The sequence below is a fragment of the Syngnathus floridae genome, chromosome 3 (assembly GCF_059516105.1).
Source record: "Syngnathus floridae isolate MCC-2025c chromosome 3, RoL_Sflo_1.0, whole genome shotgun sequence".
Classification (NCBI taxonomy): Eukaryota; Metazoa; Chordata; class Actinopteri; order Syngnathiformes; family Syngnathidae; genus Syngnathus; species Syngnathus floridae.
In genome coordinates, this window is record NC_142415.1 from 16,315,131 (window position 1) to 16,333,399 (window position 18,269).

Sequence of the window (18,269 nt, forward strand, 5' to 3'; positions counted from 1 at the left end):
TATGAACCCGCTGCGTTTACTTCTTGTACATACTGACCCCTAGTGTTCAAGCTGCGACACCAAGCACCTGAATTTACACGCATGGACTGCTTTTTGTGTGAAATGAGAGGCAAGACTTTGACAAATTGTGTTGTTAGTTGTGAAAATGTCAGCAGTGACCAGACCTGCATTTTACTTTCTGGACCTGGAATTTGCCACCTCTTGTAGTGGCGAATGGTTTCATTTGAATGACACATATCAAAACGCCATGTTCACAAAAAGTTTATGCTTTAGCATTTTAAACAATATTTGTTCAAAATCACATTTCCATCACGTGCCAGTCGTAATGGCATATTGGTTGTACTTGGTCTGAATGAAGTGATATCACTATTAACACGCTCAAATTTTAATTCATTAATTTGAATGCTTAATTGACTTAATTGTGCATTTAGATGTTTGGGTGGCGACTAACTCCTGAACCACACATTGCAGTGTTATTGTTATTACAGACACGCATGTGCCATTCCGTCACGACTGCTATTTTATCAGCTGTTGATTGGCGGCTGCAAAGGCATGCATTCAATCGTAGCACGGTGAGGAGGGGAAGGTGTGGTGTTAAAAAAAAAAAAAAAAAAGGAGGGAGGGGGGTGACACTTTAGCGTGGACCACTGAGCAGCCAGCACCTCCAATCTCGTGCATGCTACTCCTCACTCAGCCAGTCGGAGATGCTCCATCGGCGCACATCACGGCCGCCTCCGCCGACCAGGTGCTGGAGCACGGTGCGTCGTTAACTCGCATGCATGCGCCTCGCGTCGTCCTCCCCGGTCCGGTTTTCAGACCGCTGGGAAGATGCTGAGCAGACTGATGAGTAGCAGCATCCGGAGTCTGGACCGGGAGTGCAACTGCACCGTGCGGCTGCTGGACGACTCCGAGTACACCTGCACCATCCAGGTCAGTGCAGTGCAGCAACACGTCCTTATTTGAACAAAGCCAGTATTTTATAGACTTGGATTTTGGGAGGGGGGTTATCAGACAGTCAGTCTGAGGATAATCGGGGGTGGGTGGTTAATGACATCACCGGTGTGGACATCCCATCAGTATTCTGCAGCAATGTTGGACACTGCCAAAGCTGACAACCGCATGCAACAATTAGAACATGTTATTGCAGCTCAGAGGGAATGAGACATGCAGCCTTTTTTGTTTTAGTATAAACAGGATTATCATGCAGGATTAGGTAATCTGCTTTTTCATGAGGTGTGTTGGCTACATAAATCAATTTGGAAAGGAAGACAAAGATGAGTTTTGTGTTGCAATTTGATTGTAATTGATTGCCAACATTTTGAATGAGTTGTGAATATGTCTGCCTCACACTTGTAATGTTTGGGGTTCAAATCTTGGTTATTTATCAAGTTTGTTTGTCCTGCTTCCATGCAATGGGTTTCGTCTGGGTAGGCTACTCTAGGTTCCTCCTACTTTCCCTAAAACAGACTCCGCCCAAGACTCTAAATTGCCCATATGAGTGTGATTGTGTGCTTGGATTGGATGGCGACCAGTCCGGGGTGTTTTAAACATAGTGATCAGTGATGGGACATTGTGATTTCCTAGGAATATTGTACAAGTAAATTCTTGACAATGTAAACATGTGACGCAATTCATAGGCAAAAAATGCTGCATATTGATGTTTGTTGCCTTTCTTGATAGGTAATGTTAATACTTTTACGGCTATTAGTTGGCCAAGAGTTTTCTCAGCGTCATTTCCAAATAAAAATCATGTCTGACGTCATCTGGTGTTAATTATATTTGAACAAATTTGCAAATTGTGTGTACAACTTCATATTTATCCAAAAGTATCACTCGGTTTCAAAAAGGTTAGTGACCCTTTCTGTAGATTTGATCATTTGCTGTGCTGTGGTATTTAATAGGCTGTTGCAAATGCACTTTTAATGCGTTTCCAAAGAAGCTTCTGCGTTCCATTAACAAGAAATAATGGTGCATACTCAATCCGACGCAAACGTACTCACTTATTCGGGGTCTTATGTTAAAGCGTTCCTCGTTCCTCCTTGCACTTGACGCATCAGAGAAAATCAATAGCGTATTGACGTGAATGAAGACAAGACATGTGTTCCTAAGTGGTGAAGATGCAGAGAAGTGAGGGGAAGTTATTAGAGTTCATGATTGAAAGTCACATGATGTGTTTTGGAGCTTCCTCGCATATTTAGGGATTCCGTTTCTCTGCTGAATTAGAGATGATGACAGCATACAAAGACAGCGGCTAGCGGTGCTACACGTTTATTTCAAACGTCGAAACGTGACAGCAAAGGCAAAGCAAAGCCTTTCAAACACTGACAACTTCAAGTGCTTTTACTCTGGGGATTGTTGAAAGGCTGATTTGAAGTCACCTCTCGTTCTTCTCCACCTCAATTCTCCATTTATCAACAAGTGTGAAGGATATGAAATTTCAATTTGATGTAAAAAAGGGAAATAATAAAAATAATGTTTTCCACAGTTATGATTCAAATCTCAGGTCTTCACCCGACAGTTTATTTCCGTCCCAATATATCTTTCCATTCTATTTCCAGCATTCTTTATAGCTTCTTCTGGGATACAATTGTCCAATACTTGAAAAGAACCATTTGGAATTAAACTAGTACTTAGAGACCGCTTCATCTAATCAAGATCCTAAGTGTGGAAATAAAATTTGCCGATTCAACACTTTTCCCAAGACGGCACAACAGGGGAAAATATTTAATTTCTCTGTGCGTATCCAATTATTCCCATCATGGGAAATCATAGGAAAGGGCAGAATTTACACACAGGGATTCATAATGTTAGCAAATTGTTGCGCTTGTTTACAGAGGCTGCAGCTTTTATTCACATTTCATAAGTCATCCTGTCAATCAATGTTTTGAAGCAGTATTAACATATTTTTGTCGTTCTGGTTAAATGTGATGTCTGATGCACAAGTGGGAGATGTGGCCCAGAATAAAATGTGCTAAGTGTGGCCCAATTAGTTCAATTAGTACACATACGGTCTACGCAAGATTGTCATCTTTGTGGAATGATGAGAGATTTAACCTTCACAGATGGAGGAGCATTCAGTAGTGAAATGGCACAGTGTGTGTGTGTGTGCGCGTGTGTGTGTGTGTGTGTGTGTGTGTGTGTGCATATACAAGAGTCTGCTCCTTTTGTCTGTGTTGCCTTTACCTCAGCACTAAATTAATGATAATGGCTAAATTTAGCATAAACTTGCTTTCAAACTATCTAGTCAGGCAAGCACTGTTGTCCAAAAAACATCTCAGGGGGAGCCAGCGCATTCGAATAAATGGAGTTATAAAGTCGAGAACGATTTGTCCCAAAGTTATATTTTCAAAGTTTTAAATTTTTTTTCGTCCAGTGAATTGAAGCAAAAAATTAAAATTGTCACAAAAACAGTTTAATTCTTCACGCTCCATTTAAATAATATATCACTTCTGTGTATTTTTTATAAAGTAACAATAGTGCACATCGGTCACTTTCCATTTTCTTTGGCGTGCGTTCAAATGATGGACCATCAGCTATTCCCAGTTCAAGCGTGTCTGTCTCATGAGGACTCATGAGGAGGCGGAGCCTGAGCTCCTTCTCAGAAGGTATAATAAGGCTTGAAGAGCAGAACAGTTTTTTTTAGTGTGCACCAAAGGCATCAGAGGAGTGGCTGGCGAGTTGTCTGCCACTTGGAAGCTGGCCGCGTTGAACTTACAGCTCAGACACAGCGCTCATGTGTTATTCATGAACTCTGCAGGGCTGTGCTGCTGATATTTAATTACCAAGAAGGGGCTGTTTTCACAGAGGTGGGTCTAGTCACCGGTGTGTAGCCCTCCTGTTGTGCCATTCACAAAGTGGATTCAGGACTTTGTTTGGACAAAAGTTTGGAAAAAGTACTGTCCAAGAAATATAAAAGTGTTTTGCCACTGAACTGGAAATAGTGTGTGTGTAAGAATATAATAAGATAGTCATGTGATTGTATTTTCCGAGTGTGTACCGTATTTTCTGCACTATAAGGCGCACCTAAAAACCTCCAATTTTCTCAAAAGCCGACAGTGCGCCTTATAATCAGGTGCGCCTTATATATGGACCAATATTGAGCCACTACAGCAGGCGTGTCCAAAGTTCAGCCGGCGGGCCAAATGTATATATCTTATATATGGGCAAAGTTTTAAAATGGGCCATTCAATGAAGGTGCGCCTTATAATCCGGTGCACCTTATATATGGACAAAGTTTTAAAATGGGCCATTCATTGAAGGTGCGCTTTATAATCCGATGCGCCTTATAGTGCGGAAAATACGGTAATTGTAATTCATTGATGTGATGAGGCAGGAAACTCAATTACAAAACACATCTACAATCTAATAAGAGCCAATACGAGAGCTGTGAAAATCTGCCTTACTGAAAACGATGACCAATTGATATTAGTCACAAATGGAGCCACACCTACAAGCAGACAGCCTATCACGGCATCGTTCAGAGTCGGATTGTTTGTTTTTGGAGAAAAGTATTTTCTGGTTTGGCCATGTAAAGCATTCATCTCACTTTTCAGCCTTATCTGAGGCCCCCAGAACACCAGTCCCATTAGCTCAGTGCACCGTGGTCTATTTTTAAACACTTGCTATAGTGGAGCAACTCTATGCGCATGGAATATTAAGCACTCTTCCTCGATAAGCCGCCCGTCGTCTTTCCAATAGCAGCCAACTGTGGTCGTCATTGTCTCACTTGCAGATCCCATTTAGTATATGCTGTGCACTTTTCTCCATGTGAAGTGTCTGTAAATTAAAAGGAGAAAGAGGAGCTGTCCAGCGGGGACTCTTTGTTCCTCTTACACGTCTCAGAGGTGGACCGCATGCTAATGACCGATATACTCGAATCGCAGGAAATCAACATTAAAAAGCTGCTGGAGATTCTCCGTATCTTAATCAGCACACTGCACAGAAGGCACAGAAGCCAGGAGATTTAGAGATTTCATTTAGATGGATTTCAATTTGGTCTTTCAGGCGTGCTTATCTGTACACGGAGGGAAGTGGGATTCGGCGAACTGGCTGGAAAATAAATTATAGCAGTTACCTGGATTTTTTTTTTTTTTTTTTAAAGAAACACACACATACAGGACTGTCTCAGAAAATTAGAATATTGTGATAAAGTTCTTTATTTTCTGTAATGCAATTAAAAAAACAAAAATTGAATTAATAAAAGGCTTGCAATATTTCAGCTGATTTGTAATGAATCCAGAATTTTTGTTTTTTTTAATTGCATTACAGAAAATGAAAAAACGTTATCACAATATTCTAATTTTCTGAGACATATAAAGAATGCATAAAATTGGAAAATAATACAAATTGAAATAATATGTTCCAGCCACCATAAAACTTCGAACTTATCTAGCAATAGTTTAACATACCCTTTGACATTTGTTGGCGTCAACTCAATTTAAAAAAAAATAGAAACTAATAGGGTCATTAAAACCCCAGCAGCCGACGGCACTGGAAACATTTATTTCAAGACGTATATTTTTCACCGATTGTTTCCTTCTTTGCCCCGCCTCAGAAAGAAATGCGCATCAATCCCCACCAGAGCAATCGCTAAAGCATTAGTCTGGCTTTCCAGCATAAATGAGCAGAGACCTACAAACAACATGAGTAAATCCATTATGTATGAAAGCCATTGAATGCTAATTCCAAGTTTCTGACTAGCATGGACAATCTAGTTTTATACCATGCATGGAATTTATTCTATGAAAAACACATTCGGCCGTGAAAATACAGCGTGTCAAGCATATTGATGCGAATGGCTTCAGCAGTGTCCCTGCCTAGCCAGACAAGCAGAGTGACTTTCCACCGTCCTTGGATTTTTTTTTTTTGGGGAACCTCGGGTCTCCATGGTAACAAGATTATTGCATCACTACTCCACAGTTGCTGTCGTCAGGCTGCTGTTTGGCCGAGCTCTGCGGCAGCCACGCGCACGCTCGCTTCCGTGCATGCTAATAACCTCCCTCTGAACTTTCAATTGATGAAGTCAACGTCCCTTGTCGGTTTCTCTTGGCCCAGTTTAGCGGTCGCCTCTGGGATGGTGGGCCTTAAAGCATTTGGCATGTTTTAAATTGGGGTTAATAGCCATTTTGAGAGCAGGAGGGGGCACCTGTGAAGGATGGTCTGCCAAAAGCAACCCGCCTATCTTGTATCTAAAACACGCATGGTGTTCTAACAGTTACCAAAATAGAAGTTGCTCGCCCCTCCCTTCTCCAAGATGCATCATTTACTTCCTCACTAGAGGTCACGGTGACCTTGCCGCTTGGCTGAACCTCACTCTGCTTCCTGAGTGTCTTCACTGAGCCGACGACGAGCTTTAACGTGCATGCCGGATGATGTGAGGATGCCGAGAAATGAAAGGCGTGTTTGTGGATTGTTGGAAAGCGCTTGGCTGGCATTTTAACTTCATTAAGCTAATAGCTATCCATTTTGTTTGTGAGCTTTTATATAGTCCTGTGAAGGCCTCGCGGAATTTAGGAATCCATACTTGTTGTGAGATCGCTCACCTTCAACTTGAGTCATTCCACAAGAGTGCCCACTCAGGAGCTATTTTACCATCAGAATGATTATTTGATATTCAGGAGAAAAATTCCCCCGCCGTGCTCGACAACAAAAACGACGCTAACCCTCCAACATGGACAGAAAATGGAAAATGATGTCCCGTTTTAGTCCAATTAGGGCTTCCCAATTATCTCCCTAAAGGAACAAGCATGTCTGAAAAGAAGTTTTTTGCTGATGCTGTCTCATGCAACGTTGCGATGCTCTCCCCAGTCATGTATATAAACGAGTGAGCTCATTAATTAGTCATCGGCTTTAGAATCTCATCTGACTGTGCACAAATGCATAAACAGACTCCCTTTGTTAGCTCGGTGCACTGCTACGCAAATTTATCAGAACGCGTTTTCTAGGTCACACTTCAAAAACACGCAGGCCGACACAAAAATATTCACGTCTCAAAAGTTCTTCTAAACTCAAGCAGTCGCTATGCGTCTTCAATCGTTGGACAGACAATACGAGGGTTGGGCAGAATAATCAATTAGTACTCATACCTCCATCATGAACAATACCTTTGTGCTCTCGTGAGCTTGGTGAAGCTCTGCAACTAATTGGCTGCTTGCTGCTCGCTTTTCCACGCTAGACAGGTCCACTGTGAAGATAAAAAATTGCATTTTATGTTTTTGGACTCAAAAGGATTAGGAAAAATGGCATCATTCAGAAATCAAATATCATATAATCTGCAATATTTTTTTAAAAAGTGCCTTTTTTGTGTGGAACGTAAAGAGATTAAGAACTCATTTGTGCTAAATTGGATTATAACCTCAGAATGTTCAGCATAAATAATCACTGCCTCTATGTTGCACATAATACTGGATAGCCTCGAGGTGGCAAATAGATGACTTAGAATTTGTTCCCCTGGTTTGATAGGTTGAATAAAGCTTGACAGAGCATCTAAGATGTTATGAATTTCTCTATTTTGACAAGTCGGACAAGTGAGCGCAGGCTCAAGCGGTGTTCCACTATAATGGGATCCTGCAGGCTGGGTTATATTGATGTGATGAAATGAGACTTTCATCCAGTAAGAAGAGTTGGTTTGTACTCATTGTCACTAGAGATGGATGGTACTCAAGTCGGGGGTAGTAGCGTGACAAAACTGGAGGGAGGGCGGAGGATTTGGCAAAGAAAAAACTCCTCATTACAGGTCCCATGTTGGAAACTGTTCCTTGTAACATTGCTAAAAAAACATTCAATTCTATAATTATCATTATCAATTATATAATTATATTTGTATTGTTTTAAAAATGTAATTGACACAATATAATTTTGTTCGACAGATACATTTTCAGTAGGGTTGTATATTGAATATGTAACATGTATGTTGAATTTCATTAAAAATAAAATTAAAAAAATATATACTATATCTCTATATATTTTTTTATATTTATATTATATTATACATTATATTATTATATTTTTTTATGAAATTCAACATATTGATATGTTGAATTTCATTAAAATATATATTTAAAAATATATATATATACATGTTTTTTTAATGAAATTCAACACACGTCAATATCCAATCCTACTGAAAATGTAAAATATATATTATTTGGAAAAAACCTGCCCTCCATTCAAAAAAAACATTCATGCAGCCACATTGTCAGGCTCCCTCATAATAATACATCTTTTTTACGAGGAGGAAGCAAAGTGTGAGATTTCATTGCCAGGAGTGTGCATAGCATTTGTCAGTGGCTGATGAAATAAAAGCGTTGTAAAGCTGAGCGCAGCGTTTCGGATCTGAAACTTCACGCTGCCCTTCGGAAAATACTCGTCGGCGGGAGGGATGCGAACGCAGCAAATGCGAGGCGCCAAGCGCCATCACGGGCTGTGATCAGTAACGCGTTTGACCCGCTGAGGTGCTCAGTCAGGGTGACAGTATCGACCGTTGGCACTTTTCACTGCGCAAAGCCATGTTGGTGGTGTCACAGCTCAATGCCGCGCTGGTACAAATGCTTGCTCGAGGCTGCTCTAATGAGTGCTGAAGTCAAGGCCCTTCTATGAAAATGTGTTCATGACATACAAGGTTGTGTTTGGTGTGTCGTGTCATTTCGACGCAGATATTTAGTCGGATTGGCATTGAGAAATGTGACTTGGCTTTGTATGTTTCCGAAACAAAAAGACAGTTGGTTGAACAAACTGTGGCTGTATAAAAGAAAAAAAATGTTGGCAGGGAGCAATTGCAGGGATGGCATTTTATTGTCAGCCAAGTAAAAAGAGATTCGAGGACAGAATGGCACAAGGGAACTGCAGAACTGCAACAACATACAAAAATGAGATTGAAAAGAACTCCAGAATAGAAATCTATTAAAGGATGCCATGAAGCCTAAAGTACGAGAATCCGACCCTCTTAAGGAAAGGATATTTGACTTTTTTTCTGAAATGTTCATCTTGCAGCTTTAAAAAAAATGACGCCATATTTTATTGATGTGGTGTTTCCCAAGGTCTCAATATTTAATCGAACACGAGGTGAGGCCTGACAACAACAAAACAGCATAAAAAAAACATTCGGTCCGATTCTAGTTTATTTTTATCCTTTGGTTTATGACTTTTATTTATGGCTGTAATAAAAAAAGCAGTACCAGTACCAAATGGCCTTAGACATTTTTTTTTTTTCCCCCGATTGTTCAACTTCTAACTCACAAGACTCTGGCGGATAGAACTGCTCAATGCTGACTCATCTTTTTTCCTTTGGTAGGTTTCAAGTGCTGCCCCTTGTTTAAAGTCGTGTAACCACCAATTGGTATAATGTTAGGAAGATTTTTCTGTAAAATTGGATCTGGAATGCAAGCAGCAGCCCGTGTCGCGGCTTTCTAACGGGAGCCTTAGTAGAATTCATCATCCACCTTGCCTATTTCCACACAACTGACATCGCTCCTATCTTCAAATCTTGTGGTATCGGTGTGTAGTATCGGGACACCTTTATTAGTACCGATATCTGTATCGGATCATCCCCAGTAAGTAAATCTAAAAAAAATTGATAAAAGTGTACATTCCTAGTATTATTCAACACTCTGCCACAAGTGGAAGAGCTGAAGTCTCACAATATTCACAAAACTATGTTTAAACTTTGAGTTTTGATTTCGATTTAATTACTTTAGAGACAAGTTTTGTGCAGGTCGTTGTGGACGATTTCCCTAATAGGCTAATCACTTTTGTTTTCTTTACAGCCATGAAGAACAAGGGTGTAATGATTCTCACACACACACACACACACACACACATGCAGTAATTGTGGCTAGCGCTCAGGAGGAAAAGCTCTGGAGCAGTGATGAGAAGCTGAGAAGGAGTTTGTTGGTGTCAAGTGTAAACAGCAGATGGGGAAGGAGATTAATGCGGTGGAATTGCTGTGGAAATACTACAACTAAGTGTGTGTGTGCTTGTGTGTGTGTTTATATACGTACATGTGCACATCTATTTCCGCTGCTAGCCGAGTCAGCAGGTCTGTCGTAGTGAATAAGGAAGCTTTGCTTGACAAGACCACAGAGAAGTGAGAAGAAAATGTCCAGTGACACTTTGTCGTACAATTCGGAATCTGAATCAGAATCACTGGGCTATGTGTGTGTTTGTGATGTCATCAAATCATAAATTTTTGATTTATGGTAAATATTGTGACAAAGGCTGACTCTGTATTATTTTGTTTTAGCCTTAACATAAGACATTTTTTTTTTTCAATCAGCAAACTAGCTGGTAGCTTCTCCCTTAACAAGATTTGGCATGTTATTCAGCCCTCTGTCCTAAAATTAAAATTAAATCATGACCTTAGGGCATTTGCAGGACATTAATTAATTATCTGAACCGTTTGTTGCATTTTCAACTTCTCTACACAAAAATGAGTCAAATGGAGTATCCTTTTCCTGGCACTTTTTTCCTCATTTATTCGCACCTTGGCTCTGTTTCTAGTTTTTGGTGCAGCCGAGGCGTCGCAGATGGCTGCTGCTTCAATATGAATATTTGATCGTCCTCATAATCCTCCCTGGAGGATGGTGAAATATTTAAACAGTGTCTGGTGGCCCTTTTCTCCCATAAAAATAACACAAAAACATACTGGACGCAATCAAATTAAAATGTATTGCCTGGCATTATGTTTTATAAACGTTGTTATGTTGCTGTCTATTCTTTTATTGATTATATCAAACATTGACTTGTGGCAATTGAGCCTTAAGTATAGAAAGCAAGTACACAAATTTATGTAAATTAGCGATTTTGTACATCATAATTTCGCAAAATACAGAGTGGCGGTTACACGTTTTCAGATATAAATATAAAGATTTACTTGGTTAATTTAATTTTCGATGGATTTTAGAATCCCAACTGTTTGTCAACAAAGCCATACGTAATGTTCTTTTAATTTAAGTGCATAAATAAATATGTGTGCCACTCTCTCGTAGCGGGATGCAAAGGGGCAGTACCTGTTTGACCTCATTTGCCACCACCTCAACCTGCTGGAGAAAGACTACTTCGGCATCAGATATGTGGACCCCGACAAGCAGAGGGTATCATAAATCATAATAAATAAATAAATAATTATACTCGTATAAAATATAATATAATAAAATTTCCTTTCTACCTTGCAGCACTGGTTGGAGTTTTCAAAGTCCATTGCCAAACAAATGAAATGTGAGTATTTGATAAATGATCTAACCCTTTCATTCATTCCGAAATAACATAGGAGAATATTGGGGCCACAAAAAAAAAATGTGTGTACTAAAAGTCTTAAAAGTATCCATGTTGTGATGTTTTATAGCTCAGCCTCCTTTCACTATGTGCTTGCGTGTCAAGTTCTACCCGCCTGACCCTGCCGCCCTTCGGGAGGAAATCACCAGGTAGGACATGACGAGATGACACGTCTTCTTTGCATGCCAGCTCGCTTTTTTCTCACACGAATGCACATTTGAACTAGAGCGATGCGACATTTTCACGCCTCGCTGGTTCCATCTCGCAGAGGAGCTTTTCTCAAATCCACTTAAAGTTGCTTCATAAAACGGCGTGGGTGAATAACGACTTATTCTTGCGATGTGTTTTCTTCCTGCAGGTACCTACCTCTAAGATGTTCTTTTACTTTCTATTAAAGTATGAATATGGCTCACGCTGCGCTGCTTCATCGTCTCGAGCACATTTGGCTCTATCTAACTGTACCCTGCATGATTATAAAAGGCCATTGCCTTTCATACTTCTAATTAAGTTCATTAAATGATCCCAGCACACAAAGGTTTTTAAATAAATGATAGTGGCTTGGTTCCAAACATACAATTTAGATTAACTCCAATATTGGCGCGGTGTTGGAATGAACCCAAATACGGCAAAGCGAAACACAACTAATCTTTTGTTTGAACTCGACGTGTCCCAATATTTTTGTCTATGTCGTGTCTATAAAAGTAGCCGCTGTCGCTGCTCTATTGCTGCCCCTTCTGAGGCCTACCTGACAATTTAACAAATGATGCACAGAGCCTCTGAGCTCCCCCCCCCCTCCCCCCGCCTGCCCACAAATAAATCTCACAGAATACTCACAGCTTGGCTCTGCTTTGACGGCGCCAACAAGGGAGAGCAGCTCGCCCACTTGAATTGACTTCGGTGACACCAATAAAAGCCTGCAAAAATAATTAAAGGAAAGTAGCGCTCCGTCAACTCAAAAAGGTTTAATACGTGCACTTTTTATGACCTCTCAGCTTGGAAAGAAACACTTTAATGAACAGTCTCCCATTGGACAACCACGTCAAGCTTATAAAATGCACAAATAGAAGTTAATCACTGCAATAATAATAACAGCTCCAACCTGTGTTCTTCCACGCTGCAGATATCTGGTCTTCCTGCAGGTGAAGAGGGACCTCTACCATGGCCGCCTGCTGTGCAAGACCTCGGACGCCGCTCTTTTGGCTGCCTATATCTTACAAGGTAACATATGGCTGAATTAATTCAAACTAGGAGTCATATAAGTGGATACAAGACTTAACTAGTGGAAAACAAAACCATCAAAACATTGTGGTTGATATGTAACAACGTTGGGCCTTCAGGGGGCAGTAATGAGCATTACAAGCTGTTTGCTCAAACAAATGAAGGAAAACTAATTGTGAAAATTGTGAAAAAAATAATATATTAATGCTTGCACGATTTGTTTCTATTAACCAGCTGAAATTGGTGACTATGACCCTGGAAAACATCCGGAAGGTTACAGCTCCAAGTTTCAGTTCTTCCCCAAACACTCTGAGAAGTTAGAAAGGAGGATTGCCGACATCCACAAGACAGAGCTGATGTAAGTGAATATTTTGCTTCGTGCGTCACTCCTGCTACACTTTCGGAGATGTGACATGATATACGGAGAAGGTTAAAGCAGCTTATGTTAACTTTAACCTTGTCATCAAAGTAAGAGCCTTTGCCCGTCAACCTTTATGGATCATGCATCAGATTACAGACATAGTGAAATGGACACAGATTGAACCGGGAAATTCAAAAAGCTGTGTGTGCTCAAGGAAGCTGAGAATGTTTCAGAAAGTTGGACAATTAGGATTTGCATAAATATAATTGGATTTAACTATTTAACCAATAGAAAAATACAAATCTGTCCATGTACACTCTTGACAAATTTGACTGGCCAGAGGATATTTGTTGTTTTTTCCAGAGGTCAAAGTCCTGAAACGTCAGAGCTCAACTTCCTCCAAAAGGCTCAGATGTTGGAGACCTATGGCGTGGACCCGCATCCATGCAAGGTGTGCATCATCTCAAATTCATCTTGATTCTTAACAAAGTGTAACTTGTGATTATGAACCAACAACAGATCTATCAGAAATTTCAGTTCATTGTCATGTTTTTGGTGTCAGGATGTATCTGGGAATCCAGCATTCCTGGCCTTCACTCCCTTTGGATTCACTGTTCTGCAAGGGAACAGGAGGATTCACATCCTTACGTGGTGAGTGCAACTACCGGACGACGAAGGATGGAGAACCATAGTGAATACAAACTTGGAGCTTCCTATGTTGTCAGGGATGAGGTGACCAAGCTGAAGTTTGAAGCCAAGACATTCCATATTTATGCAAATCAAACCGAGGTACGAGATGCAAACGTTGATCATCTTTAGATTTGATGTCATTAAAAATGAATTTGCGTGTGTTTTAGGATCAGAAGATCATACTGACTTACTTTGCGCCCACACCTGAGGCTTGTAAGCACCTATGGAAGTGTGGCGTGGAGAATCAAGCCTTCTACAAGTAAGTCCCAGGACCTAAAGAAACTATTCAACGTCCTCAAGACATAAAGAGTCTGTTTGTTTTCTCGATCAGGTTAGAGAAGTCCAGTCAAGTGCGCACAGTGTCCAGTAGCAATCTCTTCTTCAAGGGTAGTCGATTTAGATACAGGTGGGGTTGATACTTTTCTTTATATGTAGCGTAGCCGATAATATACACAATATGAATATGACAATGTGTCTTTGCAGTGGAAAAGTTGCAAAGGAGGTGATGGAACAAAGTGCCAAAATTAAAAGGGACCCGCCTGAAATCCACAGGTGAGAATTCAGAATCTTTAGTTTTCTATTTTGCGATTGGTCTGTGTTTGCTTGGTTAGATTGTGGAATGTGTTGTGTTTTTCCAGGGCGGGCATGGTGCCAAGCAGGAGTTGTCCGTCCATCACGCACGGCCCACGTTTGACGAGCGTGCCCAGGACACGACGGAGAGCGGTGCACATCTCCATCATGGAGGGTAAAAAAAAAAACACTCGCACATGTATAAATGTGCTAGTAGGGTGGTGAACTATTCCAAGAAGGTTTTAAAAGTGTAGTTTTGTCCATGCGTGTATTTTGCTCTTTGCACATTCCATTTTGGGGCTTCTTGTTCTAACAATTTAAGAATCGATAAATCGAGTGATGTTTTGTGGAAAAATCAGGAACTTCAGGAGACTCTGAAGAATTCTCCATGTCAAGTTTTCCATAGCATGTCCTCTTTAATTAATTTGGACCATCTGCACTGCTGTTTTGTCCTGACTAGGATCTGACCTTGAACTGATTCAGATCCCTATCGGGTGTTTTGTCATGTCGCTCTGTCTGCGCTGGAATTCTCACTATCTAAATATAGCTCCTGCTGAGTGTGTCATGGTTAACATGAGAAGGGCGGGGGGATTTAGGATTGGAGTGGACCACATTCCCAGGCCTTGTCTTTTCCGTCAGTCTGATTGTGGCTCTCAAGCTGGTAGTGTGAACGCTAGCGGATGGTCGCTTAGATCCTTAGCTGCGATCACGGAACATTTTTGGAGGCAAGACGGAGTTAGCGGGAATCCTCAAGCTCTTACCGCTCACCTTCAACCATGGTCAAGTGTCTGATCCGCATCGAGACCAAAGTGAACGTTCACTTGCGTATGGTCAACCACTGCTATCGCGATGTGAAGGTGCGCGTTTTGTCTCTGGGACCCCGATTGATGGGCAAGGCTCTGGGGGCTCTTCCGCTCTTCCCCTCCCTCACGGAAGGGCCTGCACCAGGACAGAGGTCCAAGGGTCCTGTCCATCTAGCTGTACCCACAAATGGCCGTCCAGGTAACCATTTTCTGGACCTCTTGGAGATTTTCCTATTCGTTGTAATATTTTCCGAGCTGTTGGGTTGTGAGGTGTCATTTATCCTTGGAATAGAATTCCGCGTCTTTGGTGCGTGAAGTCATTGATTGGTTTCTTAAGAAGATCGTTAAAAGTCAATCCAACATCTCCTCTATCCGTATAAGAATGTACTCATCAGACTCATTCATGTCACCGCAGCACAGGCAAATATATTTTTCGTTTTTTTTATGGTTCAGCTTTTGCATCCCATTTGCCATCTTGTCAGGTTTGGAGTCCCTCCGTGACAGCGCACATTCCACGCCGGTGCGTTCCCTCTCCCACGGTGACTCCTTCCTGTCCTCCCACGGCCACACGGTGGACGGCCGAGAGGCGAGCGCATCGGCGGTCATCTCCGACGAGACCTACAGCCCCTTGGATAGCGTCCTGCCTACACCTGTGGCCGAACGCGGGATGGAAATGCACCTTAACGGCACCACCTACAGCGCCGACGAGAAAGACGACGGCTCATCGCAAGCGACGGACAAAAGAGCCGGGAGAAAAGCTCCGCGGGTGCTTAAAAGCCGACCGTCCCCTCCTAGTGACGTGGAGGAGCTGCACAAGTTCATCCTGAGTGTTCTGCGCCTTTTCCTGGTGACCATCGGACTGCTCTTTGCTCTTCTGTTGCTCCTCATCATGCTGACAGAGTCTGACCTGGACATCGCCTTCCTGAGAGACATCCGCACGACACCTGAATTCCAGCAGTTTCACTTTGAGTACTTTTGCCCGTTGAGGCGCTGGTTCGCCTGTAAGCTCAGATGGATGGGAGGGCTCCTCATCAGCAAGTAAAACGAGATAAAGAAGATGCCCATCCTTTTCCAAGCTATCCCCATGTCACAAGCCACGGATTGTCCAATGTTTTCTTTTCATCTGCTACTATGGCAGGGATCACTTTTATTTTACTTCACAAAGTTCATTTTAATTATTTAGAAACGTAATTCATGAATGAAATTATAGTATAGTGACCATCCAATTCCAATGCTATTTGGAAATTACGTAATTTTTTTTTAAAAGATATAATGATCAATTTGGATTGAGATTTTCAAGGACCTAACAATTAAGTAAGGGGTTATAAAGGCCTTTTGAGTATCACAATTGATGCCTTCCTCTGGGCTCTGTTGTGGGGGGCGGGGTCAACACAACATAAACTTAGTAATAAAGGGATGCCTCTCTGACTGTGTCAATCGAAACGGAACATTATTGTCCATATTTTAGTTGTAGCTCTTATACTGGAGATTGTCAGGATAGGTAACAGCTATAAGACAATGTTGCGGAAGCCAATCGAAGTGATGCTGGGTTCTCATTTCAAGCAAACATTGAGGGTGAGAGAAAGTGTGAGGTGAAAAGGAATTTGTTTATGGTAATTATATGATAATTTTGGGTGTAGCAGGAAGGATTTTTTATGTGCCACAGTGAAATACATACAAATGTAAAAATATAAGGCTTTTTTTTTTATTTAATTTGAAAAAGAAATAAATTAACTTATAAATTACATTTCATTCAAATTCGTAATTAAATTTTATTTGGGGCACTAAAAACCTTCCATATGTTGAAAAGGGATTCGGGATGTCATAATAATAAATGTAGCACTACTGTTAAAGTGATTTTGGCTGCTATGAATATTAGTCTTTTTTGTGCACTTCTTGCCATTCGCTTTTATCATCCAAAGACTTTTGATGAAAGTTTTAGATCAAACTAGCAGCCAAATAATGCTCATGAATACAGTACAATGTACTGGACAAACATCTTGTGTAATAGACCGACATCAGCTAGTCAAGTGTTTGACTTGTCAACTTGCAATAGTACTACTCAGCCATTGTAATGTGCACAGGTGAGTAGAAGATCAGCCTTTTCTTTATTAGGTAAAAATTCTTTTTTTCATTATTACGCTGTAGAGACTTTGAATGGACTCGCAATAGAGCCTCAGATAAGTCTTGTTTGTTGTAATGCTACTTTTATCACCACACCAAAGAAATTTGTTCATTGTTGCTTTAGCCTTAGCCTGCAGTGTCTTTGACTGGATAAATGAAAAAAAAATTGTACTTAAATTTGTAACTGTCTTTCGCTCCTCAGATTAAGCGAGCGTGAAAACATCATCAATTGTGTCATGAATGCAATGATAGGAATGGAAAATGCAATGAGACACCTCACATGTTTTTGTTCATACTAAACTTTCAATGTTTCTGTTCCCACATCGCAAAGTTCATAAAGGTTTACTTGTATGTGTTTGGTGCAGAAAGTCTTCCCAGAGGAACCCCAGCAACTGTATTCAGCACTTAGAATGAACTGGCCAAGTGTCCCATTACTTTTGTCCTGTCATGGGTCAGCGATGATGTCATAAGTGATCATTTGCACCAAGAGTGGAAATGCTCTACCTTGTCACCAAGCATTGGGTTGATTTTAACAACATAAACTAATTTAAGTCAGCAAATATGAACTCGTAATGTATTCAGTGATACGTTGCCAAGTTTAGTCCGAATATGATTTTGCAGGATCCACCAAAAATTTGAGCGCTAGGAAATTGTTTTGATTCGGGCAGGCTCTCAAGGCATAATTAGCAGGACATTGTGGTGTGACACAAAGGGAAACAAACGCCCAACCATGCACATAAGTTTACATTTTTGCCTCATTATTTCAATGTAAAGAGCAATAGTGTGGGTTTTGAAGCCTAATCATCAGATTTGAGGTTTTTTGCGGTTACTGGATGATTCTCAGAAGGCCGGTGGATGCATGTATGAAGGATCTGTAGTGTTATTCAAATTCATTTGTGCTTATCGCCCCTTCATGGACTTACTTTGCAAGTTTTGAAGCGGCCACATGACCATGGATGTCGGTAGCAAATCAAATCCAGGACTTCTTTCTTGAATGCAGATTGCTGTTCATCATATCACTGTGGAGAGCAGATAGGATGATTGATGGTATGATCTTACAGCACGTGCGTCTTCCGATCCATCATGGCTCTGCACATTGAACAGTGTCTGTAAGCATGTACATTTATTGCCTCCTGACCAGACAGATTGATTCAACTGAAGACTGCTGTGCTCTGTTTATGAATAAATATATATTCTTGACATGTGCCAATGACTGCGATCTTAATCATTGT

At 41.0% G+C, this 18,269-nt stretch overlaps 1 protein-coding gene and 1 long non-coding RNA gene across 2 annotated transcripts; one reads left to right on the forward strand and one right to left on the reverse strand.

The window, feature by feature from the left end:
* Nucleotides 1-616: 616 nt before the first annotated feature.
* LOC148400829 (FERM domain-containing protein 5-like) lies at nucleotides 617-18,247 on the forward strand. The gene is made up of 14 exons (XM_088371514.1): nucleotides 617-930; nucleotides 10,986-11,090; nucleotides 11,172-11,214; nucleotides 11,342-11,420; nucleotides 12,392-12,489; nucleotides 12,724-12,847; nucleotides 13,214-13,301; nucleotides 13,413-13,501; nucleotides 13,576-13,639; nucleotides 13,708-13,799; nucleotides 13,872-13,946; nucleotides 14,024-14,092; nucleotides 14,179-14,285; nucleotides 15,396-18,247. The coding sequence occupies exons 1-14, from the start codon at nucleotides 829-831 to the stop codon at nucleotides 15,953-15,955; spliced, it is 1,695 nt and encodes a 564-aa protein (XP_088227640.1). The 5' UTR covers nucleotides 617-828; the 3' UTR covers nucleotides 15,956-18,247.
* On the reverse strand, nucleotides 2,541-17,989 carry LOC148400830 (uncharacterized). Its single transcript, XR_015857597.1, has 4 exons — nucleotides 17,961-17,989; nucleotides 12,371-12,475; nucleotides 12,106-12,185; nucleotides 2,541-7,183 (listed from the first exon to the last, which is right to left on the reverse strand). It is a non-coding gene; the product is annotated as an uncharacterized LOC148400830 (long non-coding RNA).
* Nucleotides 18,248-18,269: the final 22 nt, after the last annotated feature.